The sequence below is a fragment of the Dasypus novemcinctus genome, chromosome 27, assembly GCF_030445035.2.
Source record: "Dasypus novemcinctus isolate mDasNov1 chromosome 27, mDasNov1.1.hap2, whole genome shotgun sequence".
Taxonomy (NCBI): Eukaryota; Metazoa; Chordata; class Mammalia; order Cingulata; family Dasypodidae; genus Dasypus; species Dasypus novemcinctus.
Genome location: NC_080699.1, coordinates 33,508,997 through 33,531,168, shown reverse-complemented (window position 1 = coordinate 33,531,168; position 22,172 = coordinate 33,508,997). Strand labels below are relative to the sequence as shown.

The 22,172-nt window shown below is 37.7% G+C and overlaps 1 protein-coding gene across 1 annotated transcript; it reads left to right on the top strand.

Moving 5' to 3' along the window:
• Nucleotides 1-16,634: 16,634 nt before the first annotated feature.
• LOC101426490 (olfactory receptor 8B12-like) lies at nt 16,635-17,567 on the top strand. The gene has a single exon (XM_023591938.2). It carries the CDS (start codon nt 16,635-16,637, stop codon nt 17,565-17,567), a length of 933 nt encoding a protein of 310 aa, XP_023447706.1.
• Nucleotides 17,568-22,172: the final 4,605 nt, after the last annotated feature.

Below are 22,172 nucleotides of genomic sequence, written 5' to 3'. Positions count from 1 at the left end.
CTTGTATGTGACAAGTTGTTTCTCTCTTGCTACTTTTTGGATCATCTGTCTTTGGCCCTCAACAGTTTAATTATTCGGTGTGTCTTGGTGTAGATCTCTTTGAGTTTATTCTATTTAGAGTTTGTTGGGCTTCTGGGATGTGTATATTAATGCCTTTTGTTAATTTTGGGAATTTTTTGGCCATTATTTCTTCAAATATTATTTCTTCCCTTTCATTTTCTCTGCTCTTTCTTGGACTCCTATAATGTGCATCCTGCTATACTTCATGTTGTTCCAGAAGTCCATTAGGCACTGTTCACTTTAAAAAAATTTTTATTTTCTGGGAGGTACCAGAGATTGAACCCTGGACCTTGTATATGTGAAGCAGGAGTTTAAACAATGAGCTATACCTGTACCACTCTGCTCACTTTTTTTCCATTCGTTTTTGTTTATACTCTCCAGACTGAATAATTTACATTGTCCTATCATCATGCTCACTGATCCTTTCTACTTTCTGTCTGCTACTGAATCCCTCACGTGAAATTTTAATTTCATATTTTGTATGATTCTTCTCCAAATCAAAGTTTTGTGGGATTCCTTTTTAAAATTTTAAATTTCTTCCTTTGGTTATTATTGTTTCCTGATTTCCTTTAGTTCTTTGTCCATATTTTCCTTTGGGCCATTCAGTTTATTTAGGAATGTTGCTTATTGTCTTTATTAGTTTCAATGCCTGGACTTCTCAGGGATAGTTTCTTTCATTTTACTTTGTTCCTTAGAATGAACTTTCTCTTCCTGTTTCTTTGTATGCTTTGTGATTTTTTTTGTTGAAATGTGGAATTTAATTATTTTATTGTTTTACTTCTAGAAATAATGTCTGCATTTTCTCTGGGATTTTTCTTTTTGTTGTGTGTATTTTGATCGTTGAATGCTGTAGAGTAGGTAGGTTCTATGTTGAAGCTCTCCTTCAACACTTAGCCTAGGCTATACAGAGCTCAGTGATCAGCCGTTGTGACTATTTAGATTCTTTTCTGGATTTTCTTATCATGTGTCTTACCCAGGTCATGAGTGGTTGCTTTCAAAAATTCTCCAGTATGCGTGAGTTTTCTTGGGTGTCTTAATTTAACCTCTATATTTCCCTTCTCTTCCTGGTTCCCAGGTAGTGCATTTTATTTCTCAACTATAGCATTTTGCTCCCTGTGGCTGTGGTTTGCTGTGTTCTGTGACATTTCTTCATAACACTTTTCCATCCTGCTTTGCCACCCAGTGTAATTTCTGGACTAGGAAAAACTAAGGATTGCCTTGAAGCAGCCTTTCATGGTAAGTTTGTGTGGACATACACACACTGAATGAGAGCTGCACAAAGAATGCAGACTGCCATACTGGGAACACAGATTACCACACAGGGTGTGCATCCACAATCAGTGCTGTGCTGAGCTTAGGGATGGGGAGAGGTCCAGACAAGAAAAAGCAACCTGAAGCTTTCCTCTCATTTTTAGTTTTCCTTTTCCCTGATCACATGTTTGTGCCCTGAGTTCCTTACAGAGTTTGGCAAAAGTTGGGCTTGTTTTGGATTTTTTTTTAATGGAAGGTGTTGGATTGAATCATGTCTCCCACAAAACGCATATCAGGTACCAATCCCTGGTCCCATGGGTGTGAACCCCATTTGTAAATAAGACCTTTGAAAATGTTATTAATGTGTGCCCAAACTGAATGAGGATAGACCTAAATCTGTTAGGGCTATAGTCCTTGTAAGCAAAGAAACTGGACACAGAAAGAGAAGCCACAAGGAGCAACCAGAAGCTGGAAGTTAACAGAACTTGGAAGAGAAAGGAGAAGACACCACCATGTGCATTGCCATGTGACAGAAAAGCAAAGGAACCCCAAAATTGCTGGTCAGTCAGAAGATATCAACCCCAGAAGGAAGCAAGCCTTATAGTCTCTGAAACTGTGAGGTAATACATTTCTTTTGAATGGTATTTGAGGCCAGGAAACTGAGACATGGGAAGTGGGATGGAGCATTTGTTCAGAGCATCTTACTGTCATTCTTCATCTTCTTTATGTCATTCTCCCATATTTTACTTTTTATAGCCCTTATTGTCTTATAATAAACTTCAAAAATTACTCGTGTTTTATTTGTTTTCTTCACCCCCCCCCCCCACACTAGAATAAATGCTCATGAGATCAGGGAAATTTGTTTTGTGCATTGATGTATCTACAGCCTCTGATCACTGCCTGACATATCATTTTTAAATTAAAATTTGTTGAATCAGTCAGTGAATATCATTCTCTCAAAGACTCTTAGAGGTTACCCATTGGCTAATAAATTGTCTGTAAGCTTCACAATCTATGTGTTTTTTAGTGTGTTCCAGGTATATTTTTGCAGACTAATCCCTTAATCTTTCAAGATTTACCCAACTTGTATCATGACTCAATAATTTATTTTTTTTTACTGTTGAAAGTGTATTCTACATATGAATATGGCACAGTTTGTTTATCTTGTTGATATTTATTTGAGCCATTTCTAGTTTTTGGCTATTATGAATAAAGCTACTATGAACATTTATATGAGTCTTTTTGTGTACATATACACTCCTTTCAAAAAAAAATATTCCTAGGAGTAGAATTACTGGGGTTACAAAGTAGGTGTAACTTTTTCTTTTCTTTCTTTCTGTCTTTTTTTTTTTCTTAGGTATGAGGAGCTGGGGATTGAACCTGAGACCTCAGTCTGGAAAGCTGACACTTACCATTGAGCCACATTTCTTCCCTGAGTTAGTTTTATCATTTGTTTTGCTTATTGTTTTGTTTTTGTTTTTCAGGAGGCACCAGGAACTGAATCCAGCACCCTCCAAGTGGGAGGCAGGAGCTCAGCTGCTTGAATCACATCTCCTCTAGCTTTTGCTTTATGAGGTGCTACTGGTTTTCCAAATAGTTGTACCTTTTAAAACTCTTAGTAGCAATCTATAAGAATTCCATTTTCTTCACATTCTTGCCTATAATTGAGGTTGTCAGTTTTTAAATTTTAGCTATCATGATTAGTGTGTAGTGATAATTCATTGTAGTCTTAATTTTATTTTTCTCATAAATGATGCTTTTGAGCAACTTGTCATATGCTTATTGGCCATTTGTATGTCTTCTTAAATATCTGTTTATATCTTCGGCCATTAATTTATTTGTAGGAGTTTTTATATATTCTAGATGTCAGTCTTTGACAGATACATATATTGTGAATATTTTCTTCCTGATTTTGGTTTGTCTTCTCACTTTTTAATGGTATATTTTGAAATTAATTTTAATCAAATTCAATATGGAGTTTCTCTTTTATAGTTACTGCCATTTATACTTAAGAAATCTTTGCTACTCTAAGGTCTTGGAGATATTCTTCTGTTTTCTCCAGGAAACTTTATTGGTTTACTATTAAATTAAATCCATACTGGATCCATAATGGATTACTTGGATATTGTGTGAGATAGAGGTCAAAGACCATTAATGTTTCTATATAGATACTAAGTTATTCCAGAAACATTCATTAAAAATAACTTTTTTTCCCATTGAATTGATTTGCTTCCTTTATAAAGAATCAATTGAACCTATATGCTTGAGTCTGTTTCTGGGCTGTCTAATCTGCTCCATTAATCTATTTGTATATATTTATTACAATACTACACTGTTCTAATTAATGTAATTTTATATAAATCTTGAAGTCAAGTAGTATAAGTTCTCCAACTTAAAAAAATTATTGAAGTATATCACTCATACATAATCATACATAAAATATAAGTGTATAGTAATAATGGTGAACTTACGGAACAAACATATGACATCATGTAGGACTCTTGTACCTCACCCTACCACCAATACCTTGCATTGTGGTTAAACATTTTTAACTAATGATTAAAGAGAATTGTCAAAATATTACTACTAACCAAAGTATTTTCCCCCCAACCCACCCTATTATTATTATCTTTATATCATATATGAACATACATAACCAATAAGTGTATAGTAAAAGTTGTGAACTTACAAAACTAACATGCATAATTTCATACACGGGAATCATAAATCAACTTTCCACCAACACTTTGCATTGTTGTGAGATGTTTGTTACAGATTATGAAAGAATATTGTCAAAATCTTACTACTAAATTATTTTCTTTCTCTTTATTTTTTTAAAAAATTTTACATTAAAAAAATGCAAGAGGTCCCTACATATCCCCCACCCCCTCACCGCACTCTTCCCCAAACAACAACCTCTTTCATCATCATGGGTCATTCATTGCATTTGGTGAATACATTTTGGAGCACTGCTGCACTACATGAATAATGGTTTACATTGTAGTTTATACTCTCCCCCAGTTCACCCAGTGGGCCATGACAGGCCATGCATTGTCCAGCATCTGTCCCTGCAGTACCACCCAGGACAATTCCAAGTCCTGAAAATGCCCCCACATCATATCTCTTCTTCTCTCTCCCTACCCTCAGCAGTTACTGTGGCCACTTTCTCCACATCAGTGCTACAGTTTCTTCCATTACTAATTGCAATAGTTCCATAGTAAAATATCAGTAAGTCCACTCTAATCCATACTCTATTCCTCCATCCTGTCGACCCTGGGATGATTATGTCCACTCACCTCTATATCGAGAGGAGGCTTAGATTCCACATGGATGATGGATGCAATTCTCCTACTTGCAATTGTAGGCACTCTTGGCTCCCTTGTGTGGTGGCTGACCTTCTTCACCTCCCTGTTAGCTGGCCAGGGTAAGTCCAATAAACCAGAGGGCAGGAGTTGTAAGTCTGCTGAGGCTCAGGGCCTGGCTGTCACATGGACAGACCAGGGATTCAGGTCTCCTGAGTATACACCAACCACAGGTCCAGTAAAAATGACAGAAGAGGCATGTATAGAAAGGTCATATCTGAGTCTAATTCCATCACACTTAGGAACACAAACTCTAAAGTAGGGCCAACTGACATGGCACTGAACTCCAGAGCCATCTTCCATGACCATAGAATCTGTGGGTCTCTGTAGCCCTCAGGAGAACCAGTACCTGGGGTTGTATCTACTTTGGCTGTCTCTGGAACCCTGCTGAGGCATGCGTAAGTATGACCCCTCTGATGACCTCCCGACTCTTTTTTAGAGACTCAGAGCCATATAAACTCATTTGTCCTTTTCATTTCCCCCTTTTATTAATGGCCAAAAAGCAGTTCTTAACACCTGATATTACATGAAGGCTGAGATATTCTGCTGGTTTGAGTTGACCCTCTTATTCGAGGACTCTTTTTAGTTGCTTCATCAGTGATTGGTAGTAATCCCTCAGTGCCAGGGAGGCTCATCCCCAGAAGTCATGTCCCATGCTGGGGGGAAGGTAATGCATTTACATGCTGAGTTTGGCTTAGAGAGTGGCCACATTTGAGCAACATGGAGGCTCTCAGGAGGTAACTCTTAGGCACCCTGCAACTCTAGGCCTAGTTCATATTTCAGGTGCACAGGCTCATAAGCATACTCATCACTTTCAAGGGCTCATTGTTGGACCATCCTTCTTTATTGGTCTTTGCCATTGCACTTGGAGGACTGTTGCTATTCCATTGGGGAATGTGATAAAGCTCCCCTGGCTAGGAACTCAGCACTCCCTCAGTTGTTGTTTTTAACTGTAACCACTACAAAAATATCCAAACATTTTTATGTACCCTTTATACATGTCTTGGAGAACTCCCTCCCAAAAATTGTGCCTCCCATCAATGACACCCCACACCGGCGTTCCTCCCCTGCCATAACTGAACCTCTTTGTGGTCCAAAACTTCTTAAAAAATGAGGCCTAATATATTGCCAGGTTCTGTTAATAGTAAAATGGAATATAGCAATGGGTTTAAAGGTTAGATATAGAACACATACTAATTTAGAAAAATAAAGTAAAAATAATGTGGAGTATCAAAAAATGAAAAAATGAAAAAGCTTTTATTTTTACGTTTTGCCTTTCATCACTGCAATAGGTGTTGCCCTGTAGGTACAGTGGCAAGGCAATTTCTTTCATTTCTTCCTCAGTGTCTACATCCTTTTTTCTTTTTTTCTAATTATTAGTTTTGTCTTCATAAAAGTTTTAGATCACAGTAATTCACAGATATAATATAGGGTACTCCCATATATCCAACATCAAACACTTTGTCCCTTCCCCAGCAATGATATTTTTACATGTTCATATTATATTTGCTGCAGTTGATGTACAGATATTGAAACATAGCTTTCAACCAAGGTTCCATTTTGGTTTACATTATGATTTATATTTTAGACTATACAAGTTTCTAAATTTTTAGTTATCTTATGTTTTACATTATGGTTTGCATTTTAGCCTATAGACTTTTATACATTTTTGGTGTAATTTAACATGTCCTGTATCCATTATTGCATGATCTTGTGGAACATTTCCATTGCCCCACAGCTACACTGATTCCATCTATTCAATACCTCTCTCCCCCTCCCCACAGCACCCACAATGACAATCAAAGTTCATTACTTGAAGGACCATATCGACAAATACTTGTAACAATGTTAAGGGCTTAACATACTAGATTGCCCTAACCCATTGGGAACCACCAATTCTCTCGAGAGACACAATTCCCTCTGAGAACATCAGTCCTCCCCAGGATGTGGGTATACTTTCACTCTCATTGTATAGGCCTCCATCCAATGATATAACCCACCATGACAAAATGAATGTTCACATACTCCCTAGAAGCCTGCTCTGTGTCAGATGTCCCCCCACTTAAGCATCTTAAACAGATAAACTTCCTTATTATATTTTCTAACGCATTTTCTCAACATAGTTTCAACCACATACCTGACAATCTCCTATGTCCAAATGTTCCTCCCCTCTCCCCCCCAATTTCTTGGGCCCATTCTCCCATTCCTAGCCACACTCAAGCCCTCAAAACTCCACCCAAAGTATCCCTATGCCCCTATTTTATCCCTTCCCTCTACAAATACTTACCTCCAACTTATCATAGATTTCACCCATGTAGGTGTCACCTCATAACCTTCCTCTACCCCCAATTTCCTTTAAGCCTATCATCAAGTCTCTAGCTCTCTGAGATAGCTTGGTTTACTTATTTCATATCAGAGAGGTCATGTAGTATTTGTCCTTCAATGCCTGGCTTGCTTCACTCAGCATAAGGTTCTAAAGATTCATCCATGTTATCACATGTGTTTGTAATGCATTCCTTCTTATAGCTGAGTAGTAGTCCATTGTATGTATATATCACATTTTATTTATCCATTCATCTGTTGACGGGCATTTGGGTTGATTCCAACTTTTGGCAAGAGTTAATAATGTTGCTATGAACATTGGTGTGTGTATATCAGTTTTTGTCCTTGTTTTTGGTTCTACTGGGTATGTACCCAGCAGTGGAATTGCTGGGTCATATGGCAAATCTATAGCTAGTTTTTTGAGAAACCACCAAACTGTCCTCCAGAATAGCTGGATCCTTGTGCATTCCCACCAGCAGTGGATTAGTGTTCCCATTCCGCCACATCCTCTCCAGCACTTGTAGTCTTCTGTTTTTTTGATAGCTGCCAGTCTCATGGGAGTAAGATGGTATTTCATTGTAATTTTGATTTGCATTTCCCTAACAGCTACTGATTTGGAGCATTTTTTCATGTGTTTTTTAGCCATTTGTATTTCTTCTTTGGAGAAGAGTCTATCTCTTGCCCATTTTTAAAATGGGTTGTTTGCCTTTTTATTTTTGAGATAAAGTTCTTTATATATGCAGGATATTAGTCTCCTATCAGATATATTTTTACCAAATATTTTCTCCCATTGGGTAGGCTGTCTTTTCACTTTCTTGACAAGCTCTTTTGAGGTGCAAAAGGCTTTAATTCTGAAGAAGTCCCATTTGTCTATTTGTTCTTTTGCTGCTCATGCTTTGGGTGAGAATTTCATGAAGCCATTTCCTATTACAAGCTCATGTAGATGTTTCCCTACATTGCTTTCTAAGGTCTTTATGGTCTTGGCTCTTATATTTAGGTCTTTTATCCATCCTGAATTGATTTTTGTGTAAGGTGTGAGTTGATAATCCTCTTTCATTCTTTTACATATAGATATCCAGTTCTCCAGGCACCATTTATTGAAGAGGCCATTCTCTCCCAGTTGAGTAGGTTTAGTGGCCTTGTCAAATATCATATGACTGTATGTATGAGGATCTATATCAGAACTTTCAGTTTGGTTCCATTGGTCAGTGTGTCTATTTTTGTGCCAATACCATGCCATTTTCACTACTGTAGTTTTGTAGTATGTTTTGAAGTCAGGTAATGTGATTCCTCCAATTTCATTCTTCTTTTTCAATATGTCTTTGGCTATTTGGGACCTCTTTCCTTTCAAAATAAAATTCATAGTTTTTCTAGTTCACTAAAGAATGCTGTGTTGATTTTTATTGGGATTACTTTGAATGTGTAGATCAGTTTTGGTTGGATAGACATCTTAATAATATTTAATTTTCTTATCTATGAACAGGGAATAGTCTTCCATTTATTTAGGTCTTCTTTGATTTCCTTGAACAGTGTTGTGTAGTTTTCTATGTATAAGTCTTTTACATCTTTAGTTAAATTTATTCCTAGGTATTTTTTTTTATTTACTATTGTAAATGGTATTTGTTTCTCGATTTCCTCCTCAGATTGCTCATTATTGGTGTACAGAAATGCTACTGATTTCTGCACACTGATATTATAACCTGTGACTTTACTGAACTCATTTATAAGTTCTAGAAGCTTTGTTGTAGACTTCTCAGGGTTTTCTATGTATAGGATCATATCATCTGCAAATAGCGAAATTTTGACTTCTTCCTTTCCAATTTGGATGCCTTTTATGTCTTTTTCTTGCCTCAGTACTCGAGCAAGTACTTCTAACAAAATGTTAAATAGAAAGGGTGTGGTGGGCATCCTTGATATCCTGATATCAGAGGGAAATATTTTAAGATTTCACCATTGTAAATGATGTTAGCTGTGTTTTCTTTCATATATACCCTTTATCATGTTCAGAAAGTTTCCTTCTGTTCCAATCTTTTGCAGTGTTTTTATTAAGGGTGCTGTATATTGTGAAATGCTTTTTCTGCATCTATAGATGTGATCATGTGATTTTTTCCCTTCACTCTGTTAATGTGGTGTGTTATATTAACTGATTTTCTTATGTTGAATCGTCCTTGCATACCAGGAATGAATCCCACTTGGTCATGGTGTCTAATTTGTTTAATGAATTGCTGAGTATGATTAGCAAGTATTTTGTTGAGGATTTTCACATCTAGGTTCATTAGAGAGATTAGTCTGTAATTTTCCTTTCATGTGGTGTCTTTGTTTGGCTTTGGTCTTAGGATAATGTTGCCATCATAGAATGAGTTAGGCAATGTTCCTTCTGTTTCAATTTTTTGGAAGAGTTTAACAAGATTGGTGTTATTTCTTTCCAGAAAGTTTGGTAGAATTCACCTGTGAGGCCATCTGGCCCAGGGCTCTTCTTAGTTGGGAGGTTTTAATGACTGATTCTATCTCTTTACTTGTGATTTCTTTGTTGACGTCATCAATTTTTTCTTTCATCCACGTAGGTTGCTTATGTGTTTGTAGGAATTTATCCTTCTCCTCTAAATTGTCCTTCTTGTTGGCATATAGTTTTTCAAAGTATCCTTTTATGATAGTATTTATTTCTGTGGGATCAGTGGTGATATCCCCTTTCTCATTTCTTATTTTGTGTATTTGCATCTTCTCTCTTTTTTCTTTGTTACTCTTGCTAAGGGTTTGTAAATTTTATTGATCTTCTCAAAGAATCAGCTCTTGGTTTTGTTTATTTTTTTCAAGTGCTTTCTTATTTTCTATTTCATTTAGTTCTGCTCTGATCTTTGTTATTTCTTTCTTTCTTCTTCCTTTGGGTTTAGTTTGTTGTTTTTTTAAATAATTTTTCCAAGTGTGCAGTTAGTTCTTCAATTTTAGCTCTTTCTTCTTTTTTGATATATGAATTTATGGATATAAATTTCCCTCTCAGTACTGCTTTTGCTGCATCCCATAAGTTTTGATATGTTATGTTATCATTTTCATTTGTTTCAAAGTAGTTTTTGATTTCTTTTGAGATTTCCTCCTTGACCCACTGTTTTTCTATGAGTGTGTTGTTTAACTTGCATATCTTGTTGTCAAACCTGGGTCTCTGGACCTTGCAGATTTCCAGCTTCATTCCACTGTGGTCAGATAAATTATTTCAGATGATTTCTATCTTTCTGAATTCATTGAGACTTTCTCTGTGGCCTAGCATGTGGTCTATCTTGGAAAATGATCCATGTCCACTTGAGAAGAATGTATATCCAGCTGTATTTGGGTGTAATGTTCTGTATATGTCTAATAGGTCCAGTTCCTCTACTATATTGTTCAAAGTCTTTGTTTCTTTATTGATTCTATTTTGAGATGTTCTGTCCAAAGGTGATAGTGGTGTATTAAAGTCCCTCACTATAATTGTAGAGGCATCTATTCCTTCACTTAGTTTTTCCAGGATTTACCTCACATATTGGAGGTAACCTTGTTAGGAACATAAATGTTTATGATTGTTCTTTCTTCTTGAAGGATTATTCTTTTCCCTAATATGTAGTGTCCCTCTTTGTCTCTCACAATTGTTTTGCATTTAAAGTCTATTTTATCTGATATTAATATAGCTATTCCTGCCCTTTTTTGGTTATTATTTGCCTGTACGATTGTTTTTCCAGCCATTCACTTTCAACCTCCTTGAATCCTTGGGTCTAAGATGTGTTTCTTGTAGACAGCATACAGATGGATCATATTTCCTTATCCAGTCTTCCAGTCTGAGTTTTTTGACAGGTGAGTTTAATCCATTGACATTCAGTGTTATTACTTTCAAGGAATTACTTATATTAGCCATATTTTCTTTGTTTTTTTGTTTGTCATATTTTGTTTAATTCTTTTTTCCTTTTTAAAATATTTTTAGTTGTTCTTTAGTTGTTCTTCTTCAACTCTGACTCTCCTATTTTTTTCTTTCCTCCTGCAGCACTCCCTTTAGTATTTCTTGAAGGGCAGGACTCTTGTTGGCATACTCTCTTAGTTACTGTTTGTCTGTGAATATTTTGAACTTTCCATCATTTTTGAATGCCAGTTTATCTGGATAGAGTATTCTTGTTTGGAAATTTTTTTCTTTTAGCACCTTGACTATGTCATACCACTTCCTTCTTGTCTCCATGGTTTCAGATGAGAAATCAGCACTTAATCTTATGGAGCCTCTTTTGTATGTGATGGTTCTCTTTTGTCTTGCTGCTTTTAGTATTTTCTCTTTGTCTGAGCATTGGATAATTTCACAAGTATATGTCCTGGGGTAGGCCGGTTGGGATTTATTCTATTTGGGGTGCGTTGTGCTTCCTGGACATGGACATGCATCTCCCTCAATAGGTTTGGGAAGTTTTCAGCCATTATTTCCCCCAACACTCCTTCTGTCCCCTTTCTCTTCTCTTCTCCTTCTGGGATGCCTATGATGCATATGTTTGTGTGTTTTGCATTGTCATTCATGTCCCTAAGTCCCTGCTGGACTTTTTTTATCTTTTTATCTATCAATTCTACTATCTGTTTGATTTCAGATGTACTGTCTCCCACATCACTAATTCTTTCCTGTGCCTCTTCAAATCTGCTGTTATTTGCTTAGAGTGTATTTTTAATTTCTTGGATTGTGCTGTTCATCATGAAATGATTTCATTTTCTTCTGTATTCTCTCAAAGTGTTTTCTTCATATTCTTAATCTCTTCCTTCTCTTCATTAAATTGGTCTCTAATATATGTTTTGAGAGCTTTAGTTACTTGTTTGATGTTCTGCTCTTCTTCCTGGTTTTTAGTTTTTTCATTGTATTGGGCCATGTTTTCCTGATTATTGGTTTTGTTTGTAGTTTTTTGCTGCTGTATGGTCATCATTTTATCTTGGTGGGTTTATTCAATTGATTAACTTCTTTGTCTAGTCTCGAGGTTTAATTAGTTGTTCTTTTTGTGCGCATGTTAAATCTTCTCTTTATCAGTTTGTTCTTCTTATTCTATTTCCTTGTTGTTGGCTAAGTTCTCTTGAAGGAAAATATTAGGGCAAGAGAAAGAAAAAGGAATAAGAAAAGAAAAAGAATAATAGTAGTATTGATAGTAAATGTTAACAGAAGACCCGTGTGAGAGCTAGGAGAATTGATATAGTCTCATGTAAGCTGTGTAGAGTTATAACACTAAGAAAAGTGCAGTACCTATAATGAGACAGTCAACTGAATATGAGGAGGAATATAGTATGAATTAAAAGACCAGCATGGTCAGGATAGAGGGAAAGAGAAAAGAAAGAACAATAATATAGAGAGTGAGTAAAAGACCGAAAACAGTAAAAAGGTATTAGAAATAAAAAGTCAGAGAAATTGGGGGCTAAACAAAGAGAGGTAGAATGTAAGAGAAACAATAAATGATGTAGGATAGAAAGATGTAGAGTAAAGGGGATAGTGTTGGTAGCCAAAATCAGTACACACAGAAAAGAGGAAATCAAGGGTGAGGAAACACAGCAAATGTGAAGCACTCCCTGCAGTACCTAATATAAAAAAAATAAAAAGAAGAGAAAGAAAGAAAAAGAAAAAAAAAAAAAAGAGAAAAGCAAGCAAGAAAAAGAAAAAAAAAAAAAAAAGAAGAAGAAAGGGCTGTGGGGGGATAAAGAGGAAGGAAAAATAAGAAAACAAACCAATGAAAAAAAACCAGACAAAGTTTCAAGCAAGGAATCCTCTTTACAGTTAAATAAAACACTTAGGAGTCTGACCTTCCCCCTTCCTCCCTTTCTCAATTCCCTCTCTTCCAGAGCAGCAGGAAAGCTGTATGAGGAGTCCAGTAGGAGATTCAAGTGGGTCCTTGGTGAACCAAATCACTGGAGAAAACAATGACTCTTAATTTCCAAAGAAAGAGCACCCACACCTCACCAGGAACCACAAATATGCTATTGGAAGCTTTCAAAACACGTCCTACAGTCACTCTCCCTTAGGTGTGCTACAGGACAGCTAGTTGATTTTCTGACTCCGCCTTCTCCCAGACCAAATTTCCTATTTCAGGTTGTTTAGGTAAATTGGGCTTTCTCAGCAGATTCACCTCTCCTGTCTTCCCAGGCTCTCCCCAAGCCAGCTGGTATGCTCCTCCAAGTTCAAAAAAAGGGGGGAGGACCAGAAAATTGAACCCACATTCATTTGGCTCCTCTGCACCTCCCATCAAAACCCTCTGACTCACAGAGTCAGTCCAAAACTGGAGGTCTAGGGTACTCCTGTACCTCAGGGAGCACTGGATTTGGGAAAGGGAAGTCCAGGATATTGTGGACTCAGAGTATGTGGGTCTGTGGAACGTGGGCTATAGGGGCTTAGGGTCATGGACCTGGGGACCACACTTCTGGGGACCACAGGGCTTGGGAAAACCGCCACCCTACCGACAGTTCAGGGAATGCTTCAGCCACCAACCCTAGGGGAAAGAGTCCTGCCTCCCCACAACTTCTGGCCTCAGTGCTAGAAACCCACAATTTTACCTTTAATAAGCACTACTTCTGTCGCAGTCTCTCCAAATCAATGTCCAAACACCCGCCTTGCAAGCCCCCAAAACAACCCACTTGGGCATGAATCATACTGAGTGTCTCATCCATACCTGTTTTAGATGATTTAGAGATGATGCTGGATGGCTTTGGGGATGTTGGGATGCAGTAAATACTTTTTGCATATGGTAAGGGCCAGAGGGCAGAATGTTGTGGATTGAATTGTGTCCAACAAAAAGATATATTCACTTCCTATCTCCAGGTATTGTGAATGTGACTCATTTTGGAAATAGCATCTTTGAATATGTTATTTAGTTAAGATAAGGCCAAAATGGATTAAAGTATGCCCTAATCCTATATGACTTATGTTCTTTTGAAGAGAGGAAAACTGGACACAGGAAAGCAGAGAGAGAAGGCAGACAGAAGTAGAGACTGAATTATACCACAAGCCAAATAATGCCATATATTGGCTGAAAACCACCTCCAGAACTCTACAGACTTCAGAGGAGTTATGGTCTTGATGACACCTTGATTTGGATTTCTCACATCTAGAACAATAAATTATTGTTGTTTTAAGCCACGAGTTCGTGGTGCTTTCTTAATGGCAACCCTAAGAAATTAAGACAACAAGAATCTGAGATACTGAGATATAGGACAGACAAGGCAGAGGTTGGGGATAGGTAGAAGACAGAAAAAGAAAACCAAAGAAGAAAAATAAACTTGTGTGTTGTCCTGTGCTAGGAATATGATATACTAGGATTTAGTTTGACAGCACTGAGCTGCTGAAAAATCAATCAGAGCAAGTGCTCAAAGAAATGTGGGTAGTAGGTGGGGATATTAATGGGGAATTTTGACTAGTTATTAATTTAGAGAAGATCTGATCTTGGAAGAGTAAAAGAGCAGTTACCTGATTTGGATTCATTGTTACCATCAAATTTATGCTCCCAAAAAAGATAGAAGAGAAGAATCAGAGAAGTCTCCTTTCTTGTTTAAGCTACATTGAATTTTAACATGGGTAAATTATTGATGTTATATTCTAAATTATAATTACCTTATTGTTTATCTTTCTTGGCTCTAATCACTTTTTTGTTTACCAATTTTATTGATACATATCAATAAAGCATACAATTCATCCAAAGTGTACAATCAATGGTATTTGGTATAAGCACCTAGTTGTGAAGTATTCATCATTTCAATTATTATTAGGACATTTTTTATTATTCTAATAATAATATTAACAAAAACTAGACAAACAGAAAAGCTCTACTCCTTAATAATTCCCTTTCAGTCTCTCTATGCTTCCCCTGACATACATGGTTGCTATTCTGTTTCTGCCTTTCTAGTTCATTTGTATTTCTATTTTGTATAGATGGAGTCAAACAAAATGTAGTACCTTTTGTTCAATTTCTTTTACTTAGTATATTTCCTTTTTTTTACCCTTAATGGAAGATTATTAATATATTACTGTACACCACTGTCCATATTTTGCTTTGGTGGTATTTTTGTCTGATAGTAACATCTTACAACATTAACATACATTTTTTTCAGTTTCAACATGTATGCAATATTACCCATATTCATATTTCATGAATCTTCACTATGCTATACGGTCCCATTAACTTTTTTATTAAAGTCATGTCACATATATTTTTTTGTTTTCCAACAGACTTTTAGATGTTAGATGTCAAGGATCCTACTTTATGGATTTTTACTAGTAGCTCTCATCAAGATGAATGTAGTCTGGTTGTTCAGAATAAGAGACATGGAGGCAGACAGACATAGGATGGTTTTGGTCTCTAAAGCATATTGTCTTTATCAGCTCCTTACCTTTAAAATGGATATCATTATTGTGAGGAATATACAAGGTTATATTTGTACATTACTTTTGGGATTTGGCAGTGAGAGGTTAGTATAAGGGTGCTATGACAGGTGTAATAATGGATACTCAAGAAATGATAATAATTATTTTTTCACAATGATTTAATAGTGCTGAATATATGACAGTTGAATGAAATAATTGAGTCTTTAAAGGCCAAACTATCAACATCATGTTACAAACATTCCTTCTTCCTTAGGGAAGGTAGTCTCTGAAGTAATGATCCTTAGGGATTCTCTGCCTTAATGATCAGTCTGTTGAGATCTCTAATCCAGAATAAAATTCTTTAGTTTCCTGTTATTTACTGGTCTGAAAAAGATGCTGCCTTCTCTCTGGAAGCTGGAGAGGGACTTTAGGACAATCCAACAAATAGAGACCAATAATCTTCATTGTGGAAGAGTTACAAGATAAATTAGAGGTTCTGATACTTTGATCAGTATGGGGAGCAAAGGGTTCTGAATTCAATGCTGTTATCCTTTGTTCACTGGGGCCATTTTCTTCCTGAGGGAAACTGTAGGTAAGAGACTGTACTGTGTAGCATTGAGGCTTTAAACTTAAGACAGGTGAGTGCCTGCTTGATCCTGGTCTGTCATGTTAAATGGTGGTGAAAAGCACAAACTGTCTGATATCACCTTCTGTCTTCAATTTAGGAGTTTTGTACTCTGGGCTAATTATTTAATCATAGTTGTCTCATCTGTAAAATAAGGATAATAATATTGTCACATAGCATTTAGATTAGAATTTGTCATAGTAATCCATAAATAAGTGATAGCTTTACACAATTATTATTAAGCTACAGGCAATTGAGCTAAGAGTTCTGAGCAAAACACAACTTTATCTTCCTACTAGTCCAGTATGGCCCTAGAGGCAGAATCCCTAAGTAGAGTCACACTGGCTTCTACCTGCCAAAGTTCTTTCTGAAAACAGGCCTAGTTGTCAGTAATTGAAGCAGAGGCAGGAGAGAGAAGGTTACAGAAAAGGGACTGACTTAAAAATCTAAAAGTCATCCAAGGTATTTTTGACACCCCTTTCCCCAGGAGCACCAGCTCTTGTCATGGAAACAAAGTTCACTCTTGTGTTGTACTCTATCCATAGCAGTAGGGAAAGACCTTCCTGCTCACATCTATCTCTGTGGCATCCGTTCTCTAGAATGGTGGGTGGATACTGGGAGGGCGATAGTAATGTTTTTCTTTCTAATTGGTTCTTTCTGTTGTTCTCACAGACCCATCTAGAGGAGAATGGCATCTATGAACTCTTCTGTGACAGATTTTATCCTTGCAGGCTTAACAGACCTGCTGGGACTCCAGATCCCTCTCTTCTTCCTGTTTCTGTGCATATATGTCATCACTATTTTGGGAAACTTGGGCTTGATAACACTGATTGGACTGAATTCTCACCTGCACACTCCCATGTACTTTTTCCTCCTCAATCTCTCCTTAATAGATTTCTGTTACTCCAGTACCATCACCCCTAAAATGCTGATGAGTTTTGTTTCAAAGAAGAATATTGTATCGCATGCAGGGTGTATGACTCAACTCTTTTTCTTCTGTTTCTTTGTCATTTCTGAGTCCTTCATCTTGTCAGCAATGGCATATGACCGCTACGTTGCCATCTGTAAGCCACTGCTGTACACAGTCACCATGTCTCCTCAGGTGTGTCTACTCCTTTTGTTAGGTGTTTATGTAATGGGGTTTTTGGGGGCCATGGCCCATACAGGAAGTGTAGCAAGTCTGACCTACTGTGCCAACAACCTTGTTGATCATTTCATGTGTGACATCTTTCCTCTCCTTGAGATCTCCTGCAATAGCACTTATTTGAATGAGCTGGTGGTCTTTATTTTTGTGGCTATTGACATTGGAGTGCCCATTGTCACCATCTTCATCTCTTATGCTCTAATTCTCTTCAGCATTCTCCATATTCACTCCACAGAGGGCAGGTCCAAAGCTTTCAGTACCTGTAGCTCCCACTTAATTGTGGTTTCCCTTTTCTTTGGTTCTGGAGCTTTCGTATATCTCAAACCACCTTCCATTTTGCCCCTTGACCAAGGGAAAGTGTCCTCCCTGTTCTATACCATTGTGGTGCCCATGTTAAACCCTTTAATCTATAGCTTGAGAAATAAGGATGTTAAATTTGCCCTGAGGAAAACCTTGAGCAGAAAAACATTTTCTTGAGGTAGGAGCAATATTTGAGGGAGGGGATCCAGTGCTTTGTTTATTTATGTGTGTTTGTGTTTTAAATGAGGATGTATTTTCTCTCTCATTCAGAAGAGAATTTTAAGTTTTTACATTTGGATGACTGTAGTCCTCTTCTCTCAACCCCTCAACCCACTGCGATTTTCAAAGCATTCTTTATTTATGGAAATTTTTCTACAATCATAGGTCATTTAATTTTAAATGGATCTTACAAATCACTTAATACAACTTCCTCATTTAACAGATCACACATTTGAGATAAATTATATTATATTAATTCTATTCTATTCTATTTATTGTATTGTATTCTTTTGCCCAAGGACACACAAGCAACAGGGGCCACAAATGAATCTGTAGTCAGACCCTTGAATTCCAGTCTACGCTGTTTTCCTATATGCCTCCTTTCCTGCTTCTTTTCTCCCCTTGCAGGTTTAATTTAAAAGTTTAGTATCTTAGCACATTTGAAATTTGATTCTTTTCACAGCAATTTCATGAAACTTCTCAATAAATAACTTTTGAGTATTACAATTTTTTTCAAGAAGGCAGGAGGTGAAAACTTTCCTACTTTTTCTTGGCCAAATGATATGAGAATTGTGGGAAGATTGGGATGTGTGGTGGTAGGTATGTTAGGTTCCAGATAGCAAATATATGGTAATTCCTGAGGTAGTATGTGGAACTCCGGGGACCCAGGCTAGGGAATTAGGACTTCTATAGGTTCAGTGGGTTTGAATGTGGTGAGTTAAAGTTGCGTACAATATTTCCAGACTGTGTGTCAGAATCTAGAGCTTTATCCTTTTAGACAAGGAAAATTTGTGCTATGACTTAGAAACCTGTGGCTCAGAACAATCATCTAAGTGTCTGGAGGCTTTAAAGGAGCAGTAAATAACTTCAGAATCTACTTACTTACCAGGTAACACCAAGCAGTTCATTATAAGAAGAAGCAATTTGTACTGGATTTTCCAGAACTTTAGACAGTGCTTCCCATACAGGTATATGTGGGGAAAGGACAATTTATCTCAGGACTGGCTTATAAATCCATATCATTGGATAAAGTAAGGTCCAGGTTTATGTAATAAATCAGAACACTTTGCTCTAAAAGCTTTGTTAATAGCAGAGTTTCTTTTGACAAACATTAACATGTTTAAGTGGTAGAGAGACACTTTGGCTTATAAATATTTCCTTGGGAAAGTTCTGTTCTTTTGAGATAAAAATGGAGTTGGATGAATATTTAGCTTGGCCCTTTGGTATGACATGGGTCAGTGGAGATGAAATCATAAGGCTGATAGTGTTGGGGGAGGATTATGATTTACTTAGCACAGAATAGGGAAGAACATTGAGTTTTCTCTTGGTTGTCATAAGCTGGGTGAAGTGAATAGGATATATGAAGTTGAGAGTGTAGAATACAGTGACTTGTAAAGCATATAGTAAAGTCAGTTTTGTATTGGAGTTCAGCTGGTTAGACACTGTGTGACTTTAAGCAAATTACTTAATGCCTGTAAATATTATTCCCTCTGTTTATAAAAGTGAGGCAATAATCCTAGTCTCTTGGAGTTTCTGAGAGAATTCATTGCCAGGCACTCCATAAATCTTAGTTCTCTTTCTGCTAGAACTCCGTCATCTAGTTATTAGCACTTCCCATAGCTTTTGCCTGGTGTTAGGCAACAACTTCATCTTCCTGGCCTCTGCTTAGTTATGAGAAATATGAGCTCATCTCTAACTGTCATTTAAAAATGATATACTTTAGCTAAGTAATAAATAATACATGCATATTAAACAGTAAAGGTGGAGGCTATACAGTGAAAAGATGTCTTCCTCCCCTTTAATCATTTCATTCCTAAATTCTCCTTGCTGGATGTAATAATTACACCAATTTCTTATGACTCTGATAGGTAGTATATACATATTTAAGCATATGTGTCTCTCACTCTATTTATACATATCTAATGCCATTTCTGGTTTTAGAGTTTTATAAAAGGGTCTTTAAGAATGATTCTTAAAATATAAATAGATCAGAATAGGATGGAGCAGCAAACATTACAGGGGCAAAAAGAAGAGGAAACAATCACTGAGGAGTTTGGAAAGAGATATGGCTGAGAAAAAAAAACTAATGTCCTAATAGTTTTATGTATCTATGCCCTTGCCCTGGTCTTGTATGGTATATTTCCCTACCTATTGATATTGAGCTTGGCCATATAATCCTTTCTGGTCTTTGAGATGTTAGCAGATATGTAGTAAGCATGTAGTAGGTTTGTATGGTGGAGCTTTCTCTCTTGTGCTTCTGCTACTGCCTTTTGAGAAGGAGAATGAGTAGGAGCTAGGAGACAGATGGCCATGTGATGGAGATGGAGCCTGCAAACCACCACCAGAATGATACAGATTTCAGAGAAGGCATGATCCTACTGAATCCTTTATTTTGGACTTCAAACCTTCAAAGCTTTTAGACAAATAATTCCTGTTCTTTAAGCCAACTGGGCTATTGGTATTTGTCATATAAGCCCTGCAGAAATAGTGAGGATCAAAAATCACTGTTGGACACAAGTGAGATTTTTTGGTTATTATATAGCAATAGCTAACTGATAAGCTGTATCATTCACAGGTCAGCAAAGGATTATCTCATCTAGACTATGAGATTTTCTTCCAGTTGGTTCATCCTCTATATGCCATGTTATAGAATGTCATTTATCTTATTATAATGTGAGAATTTTTGCTAGTTAATAAATATTTTTGAATTTTAATTTTTCATGGATCAGGTAGATATATAATATTTTATTTAAACATTTTTTCTGTTGGTGAACATTAAAATGCATCAGCAAACAACTTCAAAGGACAACGGCAAAATGGCAGCAGAATAAGGAGCTCCAAGAGTCAGCTCATGCTACAGGGCTGTTAGTAATCACCAAGAGCTCTCTAAAGCACCTGTTTGGAGGCTCCAGGAAACCAGAAGAGCATCCTACAACATCCTTGAAAGAATGGAAGGAGGAGACTGCCCATCTGCAGGGAAGATTCATGAGTAGAGCACTCCACACCATGGAGGATGGTGCCCATCCTCTACTGGTGGCACAAGCTGCCTTGGGAGATATTCTATGGGTAGAATTGGAAACTCAACTTCCCAAAAATGAGAGAAAGAGATGGTTGGGTATCAACTTCAGCTACTGATTAGTAATTTGACTGACTAAAGTATGATCCTAAGACTAGCTGAAGTTTGAACCTGTCCAATCCAGAAAGAGGCCTGTAGCTGCCATTTTGACTCTGCCCCCAGCATGAAGGGAAGCGGGGTTGATTGAAAATCACAGTGACATTAGGGACTGGCTTCTTTCCACTCAGATTGGACTGCAGCACTTGCCTAGGCTTCACCTCCACCTCTGGCAGGGAGGAAACTGGCAGGACCTGCAGCAGCCTCTGCGGGTAACTGCAGGTACATTTGGTGAGCACAGTCTGAATAGTTGCATAACTGGGGCTCCATCCCTGCACCCCAATAGGATAGGAGAGGAGCTGTGTTTCCTCAGTGCTGAGACCAGCTCAGCAATAGGTTGGCTCAAAGTGAAGGAGACACAGAACTTAAGAAATAAAGGACAGAAAGACACAAGAGAGGAAATAAAGATGGGACCAGGGGACACACAGCTTCTGGAACTGAGAGCCTCAACCCTAGTTTCCACATTGTATTTACTAGAAACTACCAAACAACTATTCGCTGTCAGAACTGCAACATCTACAATAATAGGGAACAGGTGCAACATCAACAATAATAGGAAATAGGCCACACAAATTTCAAATGCAAATCAAGCAATTTTCCCAAACAGCCTCTCCAGATAACTGCAGGCCCTTTCAGCCCACACAAACTGATTTGTTGAACATCTTCAATTCCATCTCCACTCCTCAAACATCATAGAATGGGGGCTGGGGTTTCTTCAGCCTCTCTGGGAAACTGCAGGTGCTTTCAGACACACAGACTGGATACTCAGACACATGAAGCTCCATCCCCACCTTCCAATAGGATAAGAGGGGAACTGTGTTTTCTCAGCCTCTCTGGGTAACTGCAGGTGCTTTTGGCTCACATAGACTGAATAGATGGACACCTATAGCTCCTTCCCTGCCCCCATGTAAGTTAGATGGGGAGCTGTGTTTCCTCAGCCTTTCTGGGCAATCGCAGGTACTCTTGGCCTACTAGGGCTAAACTTTGGGTCCCTGTGGATTCACCCCCACCATCCAGTAAGATAGGAGGGGTTTGGTGTTTCCTTAGCCTTACTGGGCAATGGCAGGCCTTTCGGCCTAAACAGACTCAACTGTTGGTACACTGTGGTTCTGTTCCCACCCCCTACATCACAGAAGGGATAATACTCCCTCAGCTTCTCAGGGAAACTGCAGGCACACTCAGCCCATGTGAATTAAATTGTTGGGCAGTCTAGAGGGTCCATCTCCACTCCTGGCAGTGAGGGAAGGCTGGTGCTATGTCAGTTCTGCTGTGCAACTGTGGTCATTTTGGACTGGCACAGCATAGATTGCTGCCCACTCCTGCAGCTCCATTCCTGCCCCAGGTAAGAAAGGAAGGGGCATGAAGCTTCATCAGTCTCTCTGGGCAACTAC

What these genes read in the sequence shown, in the direction of transcription:
- LOC101426490 (XM_023591938.2), top strand. Translation starts at nt 16,635, where the DNA reads ATGGCATCTATGAACTCTTCTGTGACAGATTTTATCCTTGCAGGCTTA.